We start from the raw sequence: 16,803 nt of genomic DNA on the forward strand, positions 1-16,803 counted from the left end.
GCTTGGAAGATTCCACCTGCGGTTTGCTTTTGTTTCCTAGAAACTGTGTGGGCGGAGGAAGGTGTCAGCTTCCTTTCCTTTTTCAATTTGGGTTTGTCTCAAAAATACAAGGTTTGAAACCATGGATTTCTTCACAAACCATCTTTTCTTAGATGGGCATTCTTCAAGTGTCATAGGTTCCCCACCACCAGCCATCTCCTTGGATTCTGCTTGGTTTGGTTCGGAACTGTAAGGAGCTTTTGCCTGAGTTTAGCTTAAGATCAAATGTAAACTGGTGCTTTTGCATGTTATGGTGCTTTTACAGGAGATCTTGTCTCCGTGGGTAGCTACCCTGTCTCTGAATCAGAAGCTCTGGGTTCAGGTCCCATTCCAGGACTTGTTGGCCACAGAAGGACTGTTCATGACATGGCCAGGCAGGTTGATAATTTGTTAATCCTTCCAACATGTCCATGGCAGGCAGTAAGAGTAGGAGAGATTCCTGGTCAGCCATTACTGACAACGTGCCTTGCCAGTGCATCAGTATACACAGGACTAGTTGTAAAAAAGCGTGAGAAGGGCTACAGCCTATGCTGGATGAACACAGAAGAAGAAGAAATGCTGTTACAAGATGGGAGTAGGAGGTTTGGAATGTTACAGCGAGGTGCCATCTCACATTTGCAAATTTCAGAGTGTTTGGTTTATGGCTTCCCTAAGTCAACCAAATGTGACCAAATTCCTACAGCTTCTGAAGGGTGCCTATAGGTCAAAAAATGAAGATGAACCACACAGAATTTGTCTTCTCCTTCATTAATTCAGCTTTTGTATAAATTTAGGAATTGTCAACATCCCATGGGGAAAATTGCCAATAATAAATACTGTTTGTTTAGGAAAATGTAGCTTCTTTATTGGTAATATTTCTTCAACTTTTTTTGTACACAGAAAATGATGAATATAAGCCTCCAGTTTGGAAATCTTACCGTAAGTACCAGTTTATTTTAACTAAAATTCCAATTGGAAGATTTAATGTGGACATGCATTGTTTGCAAAAGCAAGTTTCCCTAAACAATCTCTTCAGTATTCTGACTTCCTTTCCCAATTCCTTAGAGTCAAATAGCTGAATTTTCAGGTTGTAAGGTAGCTCTTAAACCAGTTATGCTTTTGATATCTATGCAGCTATGTTTTAGGCAGAATATAGCTCTGGTTGCTGTCCTGTGCTTTTGTACTAAAGCGAAGAGAAATGTGATAAATTGAGGTTTCTTACTGAAGTACTGTATTATAGAAAATTCTATCAATTTCTTGGTGAATGAAGTGTCTTACAGTACTTTCAATAATTATGTATAGATTATCTGAAGACTTCTGAAATCTTAAAGTCTTGGTAGCTCAGTAGCTGTAGTGGTACAACACTCGACTTCCAACCAGAAGGTCACGAGTTCAAGTCACAGAGCTGCCTCTTACTGGAACTCACTTGCCTCAGTTGGGTGAGTTCTATGATTTATCAGCTGGGTCTTAAGTGAAGCGCCACAAATGAACAAAGTGTACAAATATTTGGAGGAAGAGTGTAACAATGCTACTACCCCAGCTTGAATCATACCCTTTTCATACTTTCCTGATCATGGAAAACATCAATTATTGAGCCAGTCTAAGTCCACTTTCATATCTTTGCTTAAAGAGGGGTGCATGATAATAAACTGAGCTCATGTAGTGGGTAAAGTCTGTGTTGAGGGAGAAGAATTAAATGTTCCACATAGTTAAGTACTAATTCCAAGGTAGAGGACTGACACAGTACATTTGCTCTTGTGCAATGCAGGTTTGATCTGATCTGCACCTTGAGGTGAATTGAAGTAAAGAATCACAGAATTGTTACAGCACAGAAGGAGGCCATTCTGCCCACCTTGCTCTTCGAATGAGCAATTCACGCAGTTTCATGCCCCCACCTTTTCCCTGTAGCCATGCACATTCTACCTTTTCAGATAATAATCCAATTCCCTCGAGTGCCTCGATTGAACCTGCCTCCACCACACACTCAGGCTGTGCATTCCAGATCTTAACCACTTGTAAAAAACGTTTTTCCTCATGTAGCTATTGCTTCTTTTGCCGGTTACCTTAAATCTGTACCCCCTTGTAAATTTGTGCCCTCTTGACCTCAATCATTCCACCAATGGGAACAGTTTTTCCCGATCTGCTCTGTTCAGACTGCTCATGATTTTGAATACCTCTATCAAATCTCCTCAACCTTAATACAAAGCAAAATACTGTGAATGCTGATCTGCTGCTGTGGGGGGGAAGCCAAGACATTTGATGATATTAGAGAGAACCAATGAGAAAGGGAGATGCAATTGAAAGAGGAGCCATTCCATCAACAACTCCAAAAAAACCTGAAATGTAAGCAATCCTCTCCTTTGCATATCTTCAGAACAGAAAATTTGTTGAAAGAAAAAAAACCTACTAAATGTATTAATAAGATGAGACTTCAGATTTGAAGACTTTCTGAATCACAAAGCTCAGTCAATTCCTATTGAGCATTCCAAAGCATTTTTGCACCTAACTTATTGACTTGGGGTTAAAATTGGAGTGTATCTACTAATTCCAGCAGTGTGTCCACATGATTTCTTATTAATGTAATAGTTAAAAAAAAGGTATTTTCATCATTGTCTAAAAGTATTGGTTTTAAGTTTTTTTTATTATTGTTATTCCTTTTGTAGAAACTGTGTAATGCTAACAAGACTCTGGCCTTGAAACCCCACTTACTATGCCTAAATGTGGTTCTAGGAAATGCACTGTACTGGCCATGGTGCCTCTTTAATGTCATAGCTTCCTTCTCTAAAGACACTTTGCTACAGTTAATAGTCTGTAGCTGTTGTTACATAGTTCTAAAATGAAGAACAGAATGTTTTTTCCCAGGGATGCAAGTTTGAGTGTGGTCTACTATTGGCTGATTCATGAGCTAACAAAATATTACAAGTTGAGAAGATACTGAGAACAGAGAAGTGTCCTCTTAGCTATTTTGAAAGTATTGGTGTGAAATGTTTGAAGGCTGTGAAGCATAATTGTTGTTCAATAGGTGGAATTGTTTTGTAAACAATTTTATATCTAAATAGATAGTGTAAATCTTTATCATCTCAGACTATGTCAGTCAGTGGAACTCCGTATAACAGTATTCTTGTTTTCCACTTCACACTACCTTTTGGATGCCACTGGAGATCCAATGTGCACTAGATTCTGAATTTTCCATTTGGTTGAAATGGGCTCAATTAGCAGTTGAAATGGGTTTAATTAGCATTTTAAATGAACCAAAGCAAGAACAATAACATAAAAGCAAAAATCTGCGGATGCTGGAAATCCAAAACAAAAACAAAAATACCTGGAAAAACTCAGCAGGTCTGGCAGCATCTGTGGAGAGGAGCACAGTTAACGTTTCGAGTCCGAATGACCCTTCAACAGAACTAAGTAAAAATAGAAAAGAGGTGAAATATAAGTTGGTTTAAAGGGGGGTGGGGGTGGGACAAGAAGAGCTGGATAGAGGGCCAGTGATAGGTGGAGATAACCAAAAGATGTCACAGACAAAAGGACAAAGAGGTGTTGAAGGTGGTGATATTATCTAAAGGAATGTGCTAATTAAGGGTAGAAAGCAGGACAAGCTATTTGGGCTATCTGTACCTTGCTCGTCCTGCTTTCTACCCTTAATTAGCACATTCCTTTAGATAATATCACCACCTTCAACACCTCTTTGTCCTTTTGTCTGTGACATCTTTTGGTTATCTCCACCTATCACTGGCCCTCTATCCAGTTCTTCTTGTCTCCCCCCCCACCCCACCACCACCACCAAACCAACTTATATTTCACCTCTTTTCTATTTTTACTTAGTTCTGTTGAATGGTCATTCGGACTCGAAACGTTAACTGTGCTCCTCTCCACGGATGCTGCCAGACCTGCTGAGTTTTTCCAAGAACAATAACATCCTGTTGAGAAAGCTGAGATTGTGAGCATGTGAGAGATTGTTAGCACAATGCCTAAAAAATGACCAGAACAAATCCACTTCCTAACCACTTCAAAGGACTATAGTTTGGGGCTTAAGTGCATTTCACCTTGTGGAGCAATCTTAAAATACAAATATCACTGCTGAAACGAGGAGCTAGATTTTTACAGTACAAGCAAGGTAAATGAGACCTGTTGACTTCCGCTGCAATCTATTTAAACATTATTTTGCTTTTTGAAATTTGTTAATCTATAAGGTTTTCTTAGTTTAATATTTTATTTTATCCTTCTTTTCTAAAGAACTATTAACCATTATTAATTCTGTACATCAGTTGTGTTTTTAATTATAATTGAACTTTGGTTCTTCACTTCCCAGTGTATCAGTTACAGCAGGAAGCTCCTAATCCAAGGAGGATTACGTGCACATGTGAGGTTGGTTTCATATTGACCCTGTATCTTTGTAAATTTTTGCTGGATTTACAGTCGGGTAGTTACTATCTTGTTCATTTGTTTAAAATTATTTCAGACTATTCTTCAAGTACTTCAAAGACGACAATCTTAATACACAATCGGATTGTTTTTTAGGGTTGAATTGAATTCTGATTGGATGAAATTCTCCTACATTAAATACATTTGGCCCAGCTTTCAAACCAGACCCTTGTGATTGCAGGTCCATAGCTCAAATAAGCACAGAGTTCAACAAAAGTTATCATTAAGGTGGTAATCTCAGAGGGGCTACATGGTTAATCGGGTAGGAAAATTGACAGCAGATACTGTTCTATACAGAGAATTGTGAGGTAGGTAGTATATTTTATGAGAATATACTTTGTTTTACAATTCAGTGTTAATGGTAGTATGCTCAGCAGTGAACAAACAGATGTCTAGGAGTTCAGACACATCAATCTTTAATGGTGACCTTGCGGGTAGTAAAGGGCATTAAGGGCAAATTGGGTTCTGGGTTTTATATGTGAGAGCATTGAACATAAAAAAAAGTAATGTTTAACTTGTACAATATATTGGTTAGGCCACCGTTGAAGCATTGTTTATAGTTCTAGATACTCCCTTTTAGGAAGATATCAGAGCTGTTAAAAGCTGTTAAACATTTTGGCTCTGCTCCAGGTATTTTCTCAACTTGTGCATCACAGATCCTGTGTCACTTATGATCAGGAGTTTACCTTCCACTGTCTCATGTCTAGTAAAATGACAGTGGGACTGAGGAGTTACAACAGTGAAACATTTTGTTAAATGAACTAGACACTGAATTTTACCCAAGCCTCCCTATTCGTTACTCCAATTGTATGAAAGCGGGACTAATAAAACCAATGAGAAAAATGTGAGGTCAATTGATTTGTTTGACAGTCCATCAAGTGAACAGAGTGACATTTAGAGTTAATGTTACTGCAATTTAGCTTAATTTAATATTACTCCTTGTGACAAGGGAAATAATAAGTATGCCCCACAGTCCCTGTTAGCAAGCTAAGTATCATTTTTCTGATCAGGATTTCTTGTATTCCTAACTGGCAAATCTCAATGAGGACTTTACTGGCTTTGTGTCTCCCTGAGCAGATCTTTGTGAACTATCTGTAGATTCTGTGTTTCTGTCATTTTTTCTTCCTTAACTGTATATAAAGCCAGTGTATGTGCATTTTAGAGCTGCAAGTTAAATCAGCTACTCTCTCTTTCTCCGCTTTCCCCCTCCTCCCCAGTAGGAGCTTTTTGTAATATTTGCTTTCCAGATGTGAGTAGTAATGATAAAGTGATGTTTTTATTCACCATCTCTTGTTGCGCTGAGAAGGTGGTGCTAAATCTTTTCCTTAATCCACTTCTCTTCTGTTAATACTGCACCCAAAAAGGTGTTGGATTTTTGTCCCAGCAGCAATGAACACTGTATGCCAAAGTCAGGATGGTACATGGGGGGAGTGGTAGTGTTTGAATATTGGAGGGGACCTTGGAGGTGATCCCATGATCTTGCTGCCTTTGCCCTTCTTGGCAGTAGAGATTGTAGGGCTGGGAGGTGTTGTTGACATAAGCCTGATGAGCTGTTGCAGTGAAGCCTTGAGATGGTACCTTTTGCAGCTACAGAGTACTATTAATGGAGGGGTGGGTATTATGACCAGTGGCAGGGACACTGATCAAGCGGATCTTCTGTCCTGAATGGTGTTGAACATCTGGAGTGCTGTAGGTGCACCTAACCAGGACAGTGGTAAGTATTCCATGCCACTGCTGAATTGAGTGTTATTGGTTGTAAGGAGTCTTGTGAGGGGCCAAGAGTTGAGTTATTCATTGCAGAAGAGCACATGAAGTTTTTGTTATAGTTCCAGTGCTCTGAAGAACATTAAAACGAATATAAGTTGTATATTTTATTAGTCACGAGGATTTATTTAAAACCCGTTATGTTACGCACACTAATTTTTGGCTTTGAGTAAGGAGTATCTTACAAAATAAATGCAATTTCTTCCGTATAGCATCCCTTTGGTTACATTATAAGCTTATAAGCATTAGAAGCTTGGTTACATTACAAGCTTCACTTGAACCGTGCTGGGACTAGTGTCCTGGTGAACCGAATAACTAGGGCTGTAGAGAGGGCTTTAAACTAAATAGAGGGGAGAGGGTTCTGGAGAGGGGGAGAGGGTTCTGGAGAGGGGATACGTAGGCTTACGAAGCAAAAGGATATGGCAGCCTTACAGGAAAGCTATTTAGATAATGATACCCGGAGTGTGACAGGAAGGGACAGAGTGTACAAACACAAAAAAACAGCAGCAAATAGGGTCAAAGGGGGAAAAATGGTGAAAACGCAAAATTAATGGCCCTTTACTTAAATGCACGTAGTATTCGGAACAAAATAAATGAATTAATGGCACAAATAGAGGTTAATGGGTATGATCTTATAGCCATTGTGGAGACGAGGTTACAAGGAGATCAAAGCTGGGGACTAAATGTTCAAGGGTATGTGACTTTTTGAAAGGACAGGCAGGAAGGAAAGGGTGGTGGGGTAGCTTTGTTAGTACGAGATGGAATAAGTACAATAACAAGAAAGATTCTTGGATTGGAAGATGTCAAATCCATTTGGGTGGAGGTAAGAAATAACAAGGGGAAGAAGATACTGATGGGAGTAGTTGAAAGGCCCCCTGACAGTAGCTATACTGTAGGACAGAGATTAAATCAGGAGATAATGAGGGCATGTAAAAAAGGCAGTACATTAATCATGGGTGACTTTAATCTTCTTGTAGATTGGGAAAATCAAATTGGCAGAGATAGACACGAGCAAGAATTCATAAGAGTGTAGTCAGTACAGTTTCTTAGAACAATATGTTGTGAATCCAACTAGGGATCAGGCTATTTTGGATCAGGTAATGTGTAATGAGGCAGGTTTAATAAATAATCTCAGAGTAAAGGATCCCCTAGGAAACAAAATATGGTAGAATTTAGTATTCAGTTTGAGAGTGAGAAACTTGGGTCGGAAGCAACATCAAGGGTGATTACAATGGAATGAGGGCAGAGCTGGCTGGAGTGGACTGGGAAAGCAGGTTAGCAGAAAAGACAGTTGATGAACAATGGCAGACGTTTAAGAAAATAGTACATGACTCTCAACAAAGATATATTCCAGTGAGGAAGAAGGATTCAAGGAAGGGGATTAACCAAGGAAGTTAAGGACAGTATCAAATTGAAAGAAAAAACATACAATGTGGCAAAGATTAGTGGTAAGCCAGAGGATTAGGAAAGTTTTAAAAACCAACAAAAGATGACCAAAAAAAAATAAAAGAGGGAGGAAATAAACTTTGAGGGTAAACTAGCAAGTAATATAAGAACAGACAGTAAGAGCTTCTTTAAATATATAAAAAGGAAGAGAGAGGCCAGTGAACATAGGCCCCTTAGAGAATGAGGCTGGGGAAATAATTATGGGGAACCAGGAAATGGCAGAGGAGTTGAGTAAGTACTTTGCTTCAGCCTTCACGGTAGAAGATACTAATAGCAATCCAAAAATACTAAATAATCAAGGGGCAAAAGGGGGGAAGGAAATAAATACAATAACTATCACTGGAGAAGAAGTACTAGGGAAACTAATGGGGCTAAAGGCTGATAAGTCCCCTGGACCTGATGGTTTTTTTTTATTCATTCACGAGATGTGGGCCTCGCTGGCTGGGCCAGCATTTATTGCCCCGTCCCTAGTTACCCTTGAGAGGTACTGGTGAGCTGCCTTCTTGAACCACTGCAGTCCATGTGGCGTAGGTGCATCCACAGTGCTGTTAGGAAGGGATTTTGACCGAGCGATAGTGAAGGAGCGGCGGTATATTTCCAAGTCAGGATGATGAGTGATTTGGAGGGGAACTTCCAGGTGGTGGTGTTCCCATCTATCTGCTGCCCTTGTCCTTCTGGGTGTTAGTGGTTGCGGGTTTGGAAGGTGCTATCTAAGGAGCCTTGGTGAATTCCTGCAGTGCATCTTGTAGATGGTACACACTGCTGCTACTGTGTGTCAGTGGTGGAGGGAGTGAATGTTTGTGGATGTGGTACCAATCATGCTTTGTCCTAGACAGTGTCCAGCTTCTTCAGTGTTGTAGGAGCTGCACCCATCCAGGCAAGTGGGGAGTATTCCATCACACTCCTTGACTTGTGCCTTGTAGATGGTGGACAGGCTTCGGGGAGTCAGAAGGCGAGTTACTCGTTGCACGATTCATAGCCTCTGACCTGCTCTTGTAGCCACAGTATTTATATGGCTAGTCCAGTTCAGTTTCCGGTCACTGGTAACCCCCCAGGATGTTGATAATAGGGGATTCAGTAATGCCATTGAACATCAAGGGGCGATGGGTGGATTCTCTCTTGTTGGAGATGGTCATTGCCTGACACTTGTGTGGCACGAATGTTACTTGCCACTTGTCAGCCCAAGCCTGGATATTGCTCAGGTCTTGCTGCATTTGGACATGGACTGCATCAATATCTGAGGAGTCGCGAATGGTGCTTAAAATTGTGCAATCATCAGCGAGCATCCCCACTTCTGACTTTATGATGGAAGGAAGGTCATTGATAAAGCAGCTGAAGATGGTTGGGCCTAGGACACTACTTTGAGGAACTCCTGCAGTGATGTCCTGGAGCTGGACCATCTTCCTTTTGTGCTAGGTATGACTCCAACCAGTGGAGAGTTTTCCCCTGTAGCCTAGGATATTAAAGGAAGCTGCTACAGTGATAGTGAATGCACTGGTTGTAATTTTTCAAGAATCCTTAGATTCTGGAAAAGTCCCAGAGGATTGGAGAATGGCCAATGTAACACCCTTATTCAAAAAGGGAGGGAGACAAAGAATAGGCCAGTTAGTTTAACATCTGTCATTGGGAAAATGTTGGAGTCTATTATAAAGGATGTAATAGTAGAGCATTTAGAAATACATAATCTAATCAAGCACAGTCAGCATGGCTTCCTGAAGGGGAAATCATACCTAACAAATTTACTAGAATTCTTTGAGGAGGTAACAAGCAGGATAGATAAAGGGGAGCTAGTAGATGTAATATATTTGGATTTCCAAAAGGCATTCAATAAGGTACCACATATAAGGCTACTTAATACGAGAAGAGCCCATGGTGTTGGGGGTAGTATATTAGCTTGGATAGAGGATTGGCTAACTACTAGGAAGACAGAGAGTTGGGATAAGGGGGGCATTTTCAGGATGGCAACCTGTACTAGTGGAGTTCCACAGGGATCAGTGCTGGGGCCTCAATTATTTACAATATATATTAATGACTTAGTTGAGGGAAGTGAATGTACTATTGCCAAGTTTGCAGATGACACAAAAATAGGTGGGAAGGCAAGTGGTGAGAGTGATTCAAGGAGCCTGCAGAGGTATGTAGACAGGTTAAGTGAGTGGGCAAAAACTTGGCAGATGGAATATAATGTGGAAAAATGTGTGGTTATGCACTTTGGCAGGAAGAATAGAGGAGCTGAATATTATTTAACTGGAGAAAGACTGCAGAAGGCTGCAGCACAGAGGGATTTGGGAGTCCTCGTGCTGAATCCTAAAAAGCTAACATACAAGTTCAGCAGGTAATAGGGAAGACAAATGGAATGTTGGCCTTTATTTCAAAGGGAATGGAGTTTAAAAATAGGGAAGTGTTGCTAAAACTATACAAGGCACTAGTTAGACCACACCTAGAATACTGTGAACAATTTTGGTCCCCTTATCTAAGGAATGATATATTGGCATTGGAGGCAGTCCAGAGAAGGTTACAAGGTTGATCCTGGGTATGGAGGGTTTTTCTTATGAGGAGAGGTTGAGTAGGTTGGGCCTATACTCATTGGAATTTAGAAGAATGAGAGGCGACCTCATTGAAACATATAAGATTCTTAGGGGGCTTGACAGGGTAGATGCTGAGAGCTTGTTTCCCTCTGCGGTAGAGTCTAGGACCAAAGGACATAATCTCAGAGTAAGGGGGTGCCCATTTAAAACAGAGATGAGGAGGAATTTTTCTGAGGGTAATCAATCTGTGGAATTCTTTCCCACAGAGGGCTGTAGAGATTAGGTCGTTAAGTAAATTCAAGTCTGAGAAAGACAGATATTTAATCAGTAAGGGAATAAAGGCTTATGGGGAAAAGGCAGGAAAGTGGAGTTGAGGATTATCAGATCAGCCATGATCTCATTGAATGGTGGAGCAGACTTGATGGGCCGAATGGTCGCCTTCTGCTCCTACGTCTTATGGTCTTATAAAAATAAGATAAATATTTCTTACGGAGAGCATCATTTAAGCACCAAAATCAAAAGTTTAACTGGCGTTAAAATATTCTTTTATGATGCCTTATGATTCCACTATGCAATAATTAACTATGCAGTTAACAGAACATTTTTGAAGATGCAACAGAGAACAAGGTCTTTCTTTGTTATGAGGATTAAGCTGAAACTCCCATAGTTATTTAATGTTTGTATTGTACGGAACCCTATAAATTAAAGTTTTTGAATTTTCTCATTGAACAGTACAAGACTTAATGATCCTGTCAAAGATAGAAGTTTGGTTTCAGTGCCACTTTGTTAAAGAGAAAAATTAGCCAGACTTTCTGCTCCTGATGAATGTTTAGTGACCCCTTACTACAAAGCATGGACATTGAGTGAGAAGAGGATTGGATTTGACTCTGAGGCACATAGGAATTGAAATGTCTTGCTACCTTGTCTTATACATGAAGAATGGCCTGCTGGTGAGTGGAATGTTTCTGGCACCATGACTCACTGCAATTAGGGCAATCACAGTCTTTATGGAGGATAAAGGGTTAAGGGAAGCCATTCAATAAAAAGTATGGAGTTTTAAGATGATCAGAAATGTGTTGCAGTTATATAATCTGTTTGCAGAGTGCACATAGCTAAACTTAAAAAAATAATAAAATGGAGCAAAGTTAACGGGTAAATAATGTAACTCCCTAAGTGTTACATAGTTAGCACTGAGATATATTGTAGCAGTCATATAATATACCTCAAAAACTTTTCTACATCATAGTTATGTCTTGTGGTTCCCTCAAGTTTGAGATAATCAGCCTTTTAAACTCGAATGCTGGAGTTTCATCACATGTATTTCCCATATCACACCTTTTGCACAGATTGTTGCTCAGTACCCTGACTGTAGTGCGCTAGAGAATGATGCAATCTGGATATATTTATACATATGCATGAACATATAGTTCCTAAATCACATTGGAGTAATATAACAACATAACATCCCTCTTTCTTTAAAAAAAAAATAATGCCTCGAAATATCAATTCTAATCATTGACTATTTTTACCTTGGTCCGGATCTTCTGAGCAGCGGCATTGATAAGCAGATGCCACAGATTCCCCCAACTCGCCGCTTCTGCACATTTCTTCTGGGATCTTCCTATCCCAGCTTTCACAGAAATATGCAGCCCCCCTCAGGGAACTCCATCGGAGTGGAGTAGAGTTGCAGGAAGGCAGGATTCGTCCTCTTTTTACGGCACTAGCTGCTGTATGGTAAACTTAAAGGTCCACTCTTTGAATGTTAGTGACTTTTTTTCGACCTTAGAATGTGGGCATCACTGGCTAGGCCAGAATTTATTACCCATCCCTAATTGCCCTTGTTCAGAGGGCATTTAAGAGTCAACCACATTGCTGTGCGTCTGGAGTCACATGTAGGCCAGACCAGGTAAGGACAGCAGATTTCCTTCCGTAAAAGAAATTAGTGAACCAGATGGGTTTTTATGGGTTAGACTTTTAATTCCAGATTTTTATTGAATTTAAATTCCACCATTTGCAATGGTGGGATTTGAATCCAGGTTCCCAGAACATTACCCTGGGTCTCTGGGTTACCAGTCTAGTGACAATAGCACTACGCCACCACCTCCCCCTGAATGGATGAATGAATGCGTAAATGGGTATGTTAATAGGGTGGCTGAATGGTTAGGAGCTGGCATCAATTTTGCTTGTGAGTTCAAATCACTTCAGAGACTTGAGTACAGAAATCTAGGTGGACACTTCGGTGCAGTACTGAGGGAAATGTTACACTAATGGGGTTGTTTTCTGGGAAGGATCTACTTGCCGTAGAGGAAGCGCAACGAAGGTTCACCAGCCCGATTTCCGGGATGGCAGGATTTTCCAGTGAGGAGAGATTGAGGAGATTGGGCCTGTATTCTTTAGAGTTTAGAAGAATGAGAGGTGATCTCATTGAAGCATACAAAATTCTTACAAGACTCAACAGGGTAGATGCAGGAAGGATGTTTCTCGTGGCGGGGTGGTCTAGAACCGGGAGATAGAGTCTCAGTAAGATGTAGGCTATTTAGGACTGAGATGGGAATTTCTTCACTCAGAGGGTGGTGAGTCTATGGAATTCTCTATCCCAGAGGGCTGTGGAAGCTCAGTCATTGAGTATGTTTAAGACAGATTGATAGATTTCTATATATTGTGAGAAATGGAGACTATTCTTAATATTTTGGGGGAATATTGTGTTATTCTGTGGTGTGTGTGTGTGTATACACGTGTGTTATGATTTGATTAAGCTGGGGAAAGGTTATTAGAAGACATTCTCTGGGGGGTTTAAAACATGAAAGGATAGAGATGTTAGGTTTGAGGTACAAGTGAATAGGTTGGATCTAATATTTGCATTTTTAGATAAGTTGAGAGTTTATTTCAATATCAAAGAGAAGTCAGAGATGAAAAGAAACATGTTTGCATCTTGCAGGAGTTCCATAGGTAAACAGAAGAGGGTGTATTATATTTTATTGACCTGAAAGCAGAGACAAAATAGAAAACATGAAAGTTTAATGTTGGAAGGATTTGAGTTTCAAAGAGTTGTGAGAACAATGGAACATGAGATGAAAGGGGGGAAAAAGATATTTCAGAGTTACTGTGGAAAGCTGTGAGATGCTGTTGAGCTGTTAGCTGTAGCTCTAGAGTGGGAGAAGATGCAATTTGAATAAGTCATCCAGTCAAGCCAGAGAAGTCTTGGGCTGCAACAAGTAATCTTGTTCTGAAGTCTTGGATTTCCACAGCAGAGTGGAAGCAAGTTAGGGGTCAAGTGGCATGCCTTTATTAAAGCTACAGCAGTTTGCCCAAGTCATATTTCTGGATTTTTTAATAGTTAAACATCTATAAGGGAGTGTTACCTGGAAGGTGTTTACTTGTGGGTCTGACCAAGTAGAGTGTCTTTTTGGGGGGAATGATTTGTAAGACTAATTTTAATTGTGCAACTGTGATCTTGTGTGCTTTCATTCTTGTTAATAAAACTTTTACTTCTAAATGTTTAATTTTTCTAATTTTTAAAATCCAAAAGTGTTACTGGACTTCTTGCTGCTGAGGTAAGTACATCACCTTTCTCGTGGACGGGTTCCTGACCGACTTTTTAAGTCGGGGGTGGAGCAAGGAACAGCGCCCTGTAAAATCCAGCCCACAGATGGATTGGAAGGGAAACATAAGCTGCAGTATCATAAAGCAGAACTTGAGAAGTACTGCCAGGACAAAGACCAACTCCAGCATGCTACTTTAGCTCAGAAGATGATGCACAACATTCTACCAATTCAGCAATACCATGAATAATGCTTTTGAGAAAAGAAAACAAGCTATAAAAGACTATTATGGTGCTCAATTTAATTATAAAAGCCAATTGTTAATCTTCTTCAGTTTAGACATAATGGGCAAAATCTTCCGAATTCCGGATTGTCAGAGAACGATGTACGACAAGATGCTTGTCGGGACCCTGTGGAAGTCCTGACACACAGATTTATATGGGAATTACCTGGGAAGTTTAAACTTCCAATGGCAATTCCACTGCTCCCCATGATCCTCTGCAAATATCTCTCACTCTGAGTTAGAGCTGGAGACTTCGGACAGTTCTGGTGTACTTACCTGAACTGTCATCCAGGAAATGTTAGACAAATTAAAACCTAGTCCAACTCCTGGGTAACTCCACAACTGACCGCACAATCACCTCCCTGGGACCACTTGATTACACCCCCCGACCTGACCAACCCTGACCGGACCCAACAACCCCCACGACCCCCCAACTACTCCCTGTACCACCTCATCACCTACCCACTCAACCACATAGGATCATAAGAAATAGGAGTAGGAGTTGGCCATTTGGCCCCTGCAGCCATTTTACACTCGGCGGGGTGTTAACTGGCTCAGGGCGAGATTTCCGCTCCCATCTAGGGTGGAAGTCCACCTTAGCTGCTGGCCAGTCCAATTGGTAGCAGCGCTGTAGTCCCAGCTGCCAGGTTCGAGCAATGGCCACTGCTGAGTCTACAGATAGTCCCCAAAGAGGAGGTTATGGAGGCCGGACTGAAGTTAAGTCTGGTGCATTAGTGGACCCTGGCTGGCAGGCCCCATTGATGGAGTTGGGGCGCTGGGTTTGAGAGGTGCAGGGGGTTGTAGATAGGGTTAAAGAGGGGCATATGATATTGGGGTGGTGCCTCTGATGGGCACAGGGCACTCCCAAAGTAGGGTTTTTACCACCCTCCCACCCCCACACCTAACCCCTTGGTGTAAGCCTCTCTGCTACAGGTAAAATAGCGGTGGGGATGGAATGAGGCCTTCAGTTGACCTCTTAAGCGCCTCAATTGGCCCAAGGGCTGTGGCCCGATGGGAAGGCTGCAGAAGGCTACACACTGCATTTTATGAACCCTCCTGCCTTCAAACACGCTGATGGGGGAACGTAAAATCTAGCCCTCTGTGCTGCCTTCTGCCAGCTTTTCTGCTTGCTGCTGTGCTCGCTCTTTTTCTATTTCATATTTCTTCTTTTAAATTCTCCAGCATTTCTCGCAGCTCGTTACTCGTCTCCAGTAAATTATTCTCCGATTGTGATATAGTGTTAAGCTGCATCTACAGATCATTAATTTGCTGCCTGAATTCAGTGCCGTCATTCTTTTCTTATTCAAATTCTTCTATTTGAAGCACGTGCTGTTGAAGTTTTGACCTGAGGTTCAGAATCTTCCTCTTGGATACCTCTTCTGCTAACTGTACAGCCTGCAATTTCTCTTCCTTATGCTCTTTTACAGCATGCCACATTATGTCCTGCTCAACCTTCAGTCTTTCCACACCAATGACTTTATTGTGTAGTTCTAATTTTTCATCTTGGAGTGCTGAGAGTTTCTGAAAATCATCTTTGGCTGCCCGAACTTTCTGAATTAGCTCTCTTTTTCTGTCAAGAGCTCTTTATGTCTTTCAGTATTGGCTTTGAGAATTTCAATACCTGACTTCAACCCATTCATTTGGCTTGGCAAGTTATCTCTCATAACAATGGAATTTACGCAGTTTGTAGGCTCTATGACTTTGGCAATCATTTTTTTCTCTGTTATAATAAAAGCAAAAAACTGCAGATGCTGGAAATCCGAAGCAAAAACAAAAATACCTGGAAAAACTCAGCAGGTCTGACAGCATCTGCGGAGAGGAATACAGTTAATATTTCGAGTCCGTATGACTGGTGAAGAGTCATTCGGACTTGAAACGTTAACTGTATTCCTCTCCGCAGATGTTGTCAGACCTGCTGAGTTTTTCCAGGTATTTTTGTTTCTGATTTTTTTCTCTGCCATCTCTTGGAGCTCTTTTTCAAGCTTTCCTTTCAGTTCTTTTGGTACTTTACACGGGGAATGAATCACTGGTTTCTTCACTGGACCAACCATGATGTGATACTGAAAATCTTCAAATCATCCAACTGGTCCATCAAAACACTCGCGATACATTTGCACAAGATCTTCCTTGTTTCTGATCAGAGGGCATTTTTCAATGGGTATACTACTTCAACCCTCAGACATCTCTTTCATCTCATGGTTTACTGAGATCAGCTGCACCTCTTTGCAACTGTTCAACCCCAGGACAGCAGGACCATCTGTTTCCATGATGTAGAACATGCAGTTAACATCTTTTCCCTTGTGTGTGCCTCTGATTTGTGTCATTCCGAGCTGTCGAATCTCAGTTCCCCGGTGTGCCCTTAGCATGCCATTGCTTGGTTTCAGAGCGCCTTTCCTTGGGAACCCATTTTCATTCAAATTTTCAGAAAGATTTTCTGGTATAGTCTGAGTGGGATGATATTACTCTGTGCTCCACTATCAAGCTTCAACCTGTTAAGGCTTACTTCTCACATTCTTCCTGATCTGAATGGTTGTGTGAATTTATTTTCTCTGGGAACTGTCAAATCCAGATGTTACCTGCAGTTTTATGGTTCCTATGTTTATTGTATCCTCAAACTCATTGTCATCTTCCACATATGGATGTTTTGGTTTCTTTTCCTTCTCATTTGTCTTGTTGCTCTGCCTCTGATAACTCCTTTAACATCTTTTTTCTTTGTATTGCACATTTTTTGAGTGATTGGACTTTCTACAAGCTCTGAAGTTTGATCTGCATGCAGGGCATTTCCTCCTCTCTCTGAACT

The 16,803-nt window shown here is 40.9% G+C and overlaps 1 protein-coding gene across 2 annotated transcripts in view; it reads left to right on the forward strand.

The window, feature by feature from the left end:
- Positions 1-16,803, forward strand: part of chn1 (chimerin 1) — a 307,301-nt gene that overhangs the window by 44,544 nt on the left and 245,954 nt on the right. For both annotated transcript variants that reach the window (XM_078552060.1, XM_078552061.1), the window contains exons 3-4: positions 919-957; positions 4,331-4,386. In XM_078552060.1, the coding sequence (XP_078408186.1) occupies positions 919-957; positions 4,331-4,386 (95 nt within the window). The remainder of the gene's footprint in view (positions 1-918; positions 958-4,330; positions 4,387-16,803) is intronic.

The sequence above is a fragment of the Cetorhinus maximus genome, chromosome 11, assembly GCF_964194155.1.
Source record: "Cetorhinus maximus chromosome 11, sCetMax3.hap1.1, whole genome shotgun sequence".
Classification (NCBI taxonomy): Eukaryota; Metazoa; Chordata; class Chondrichthyes; order Lamniformes; family Cetorhinidae; genus Cetorhinus; species Cetorhinus maximus.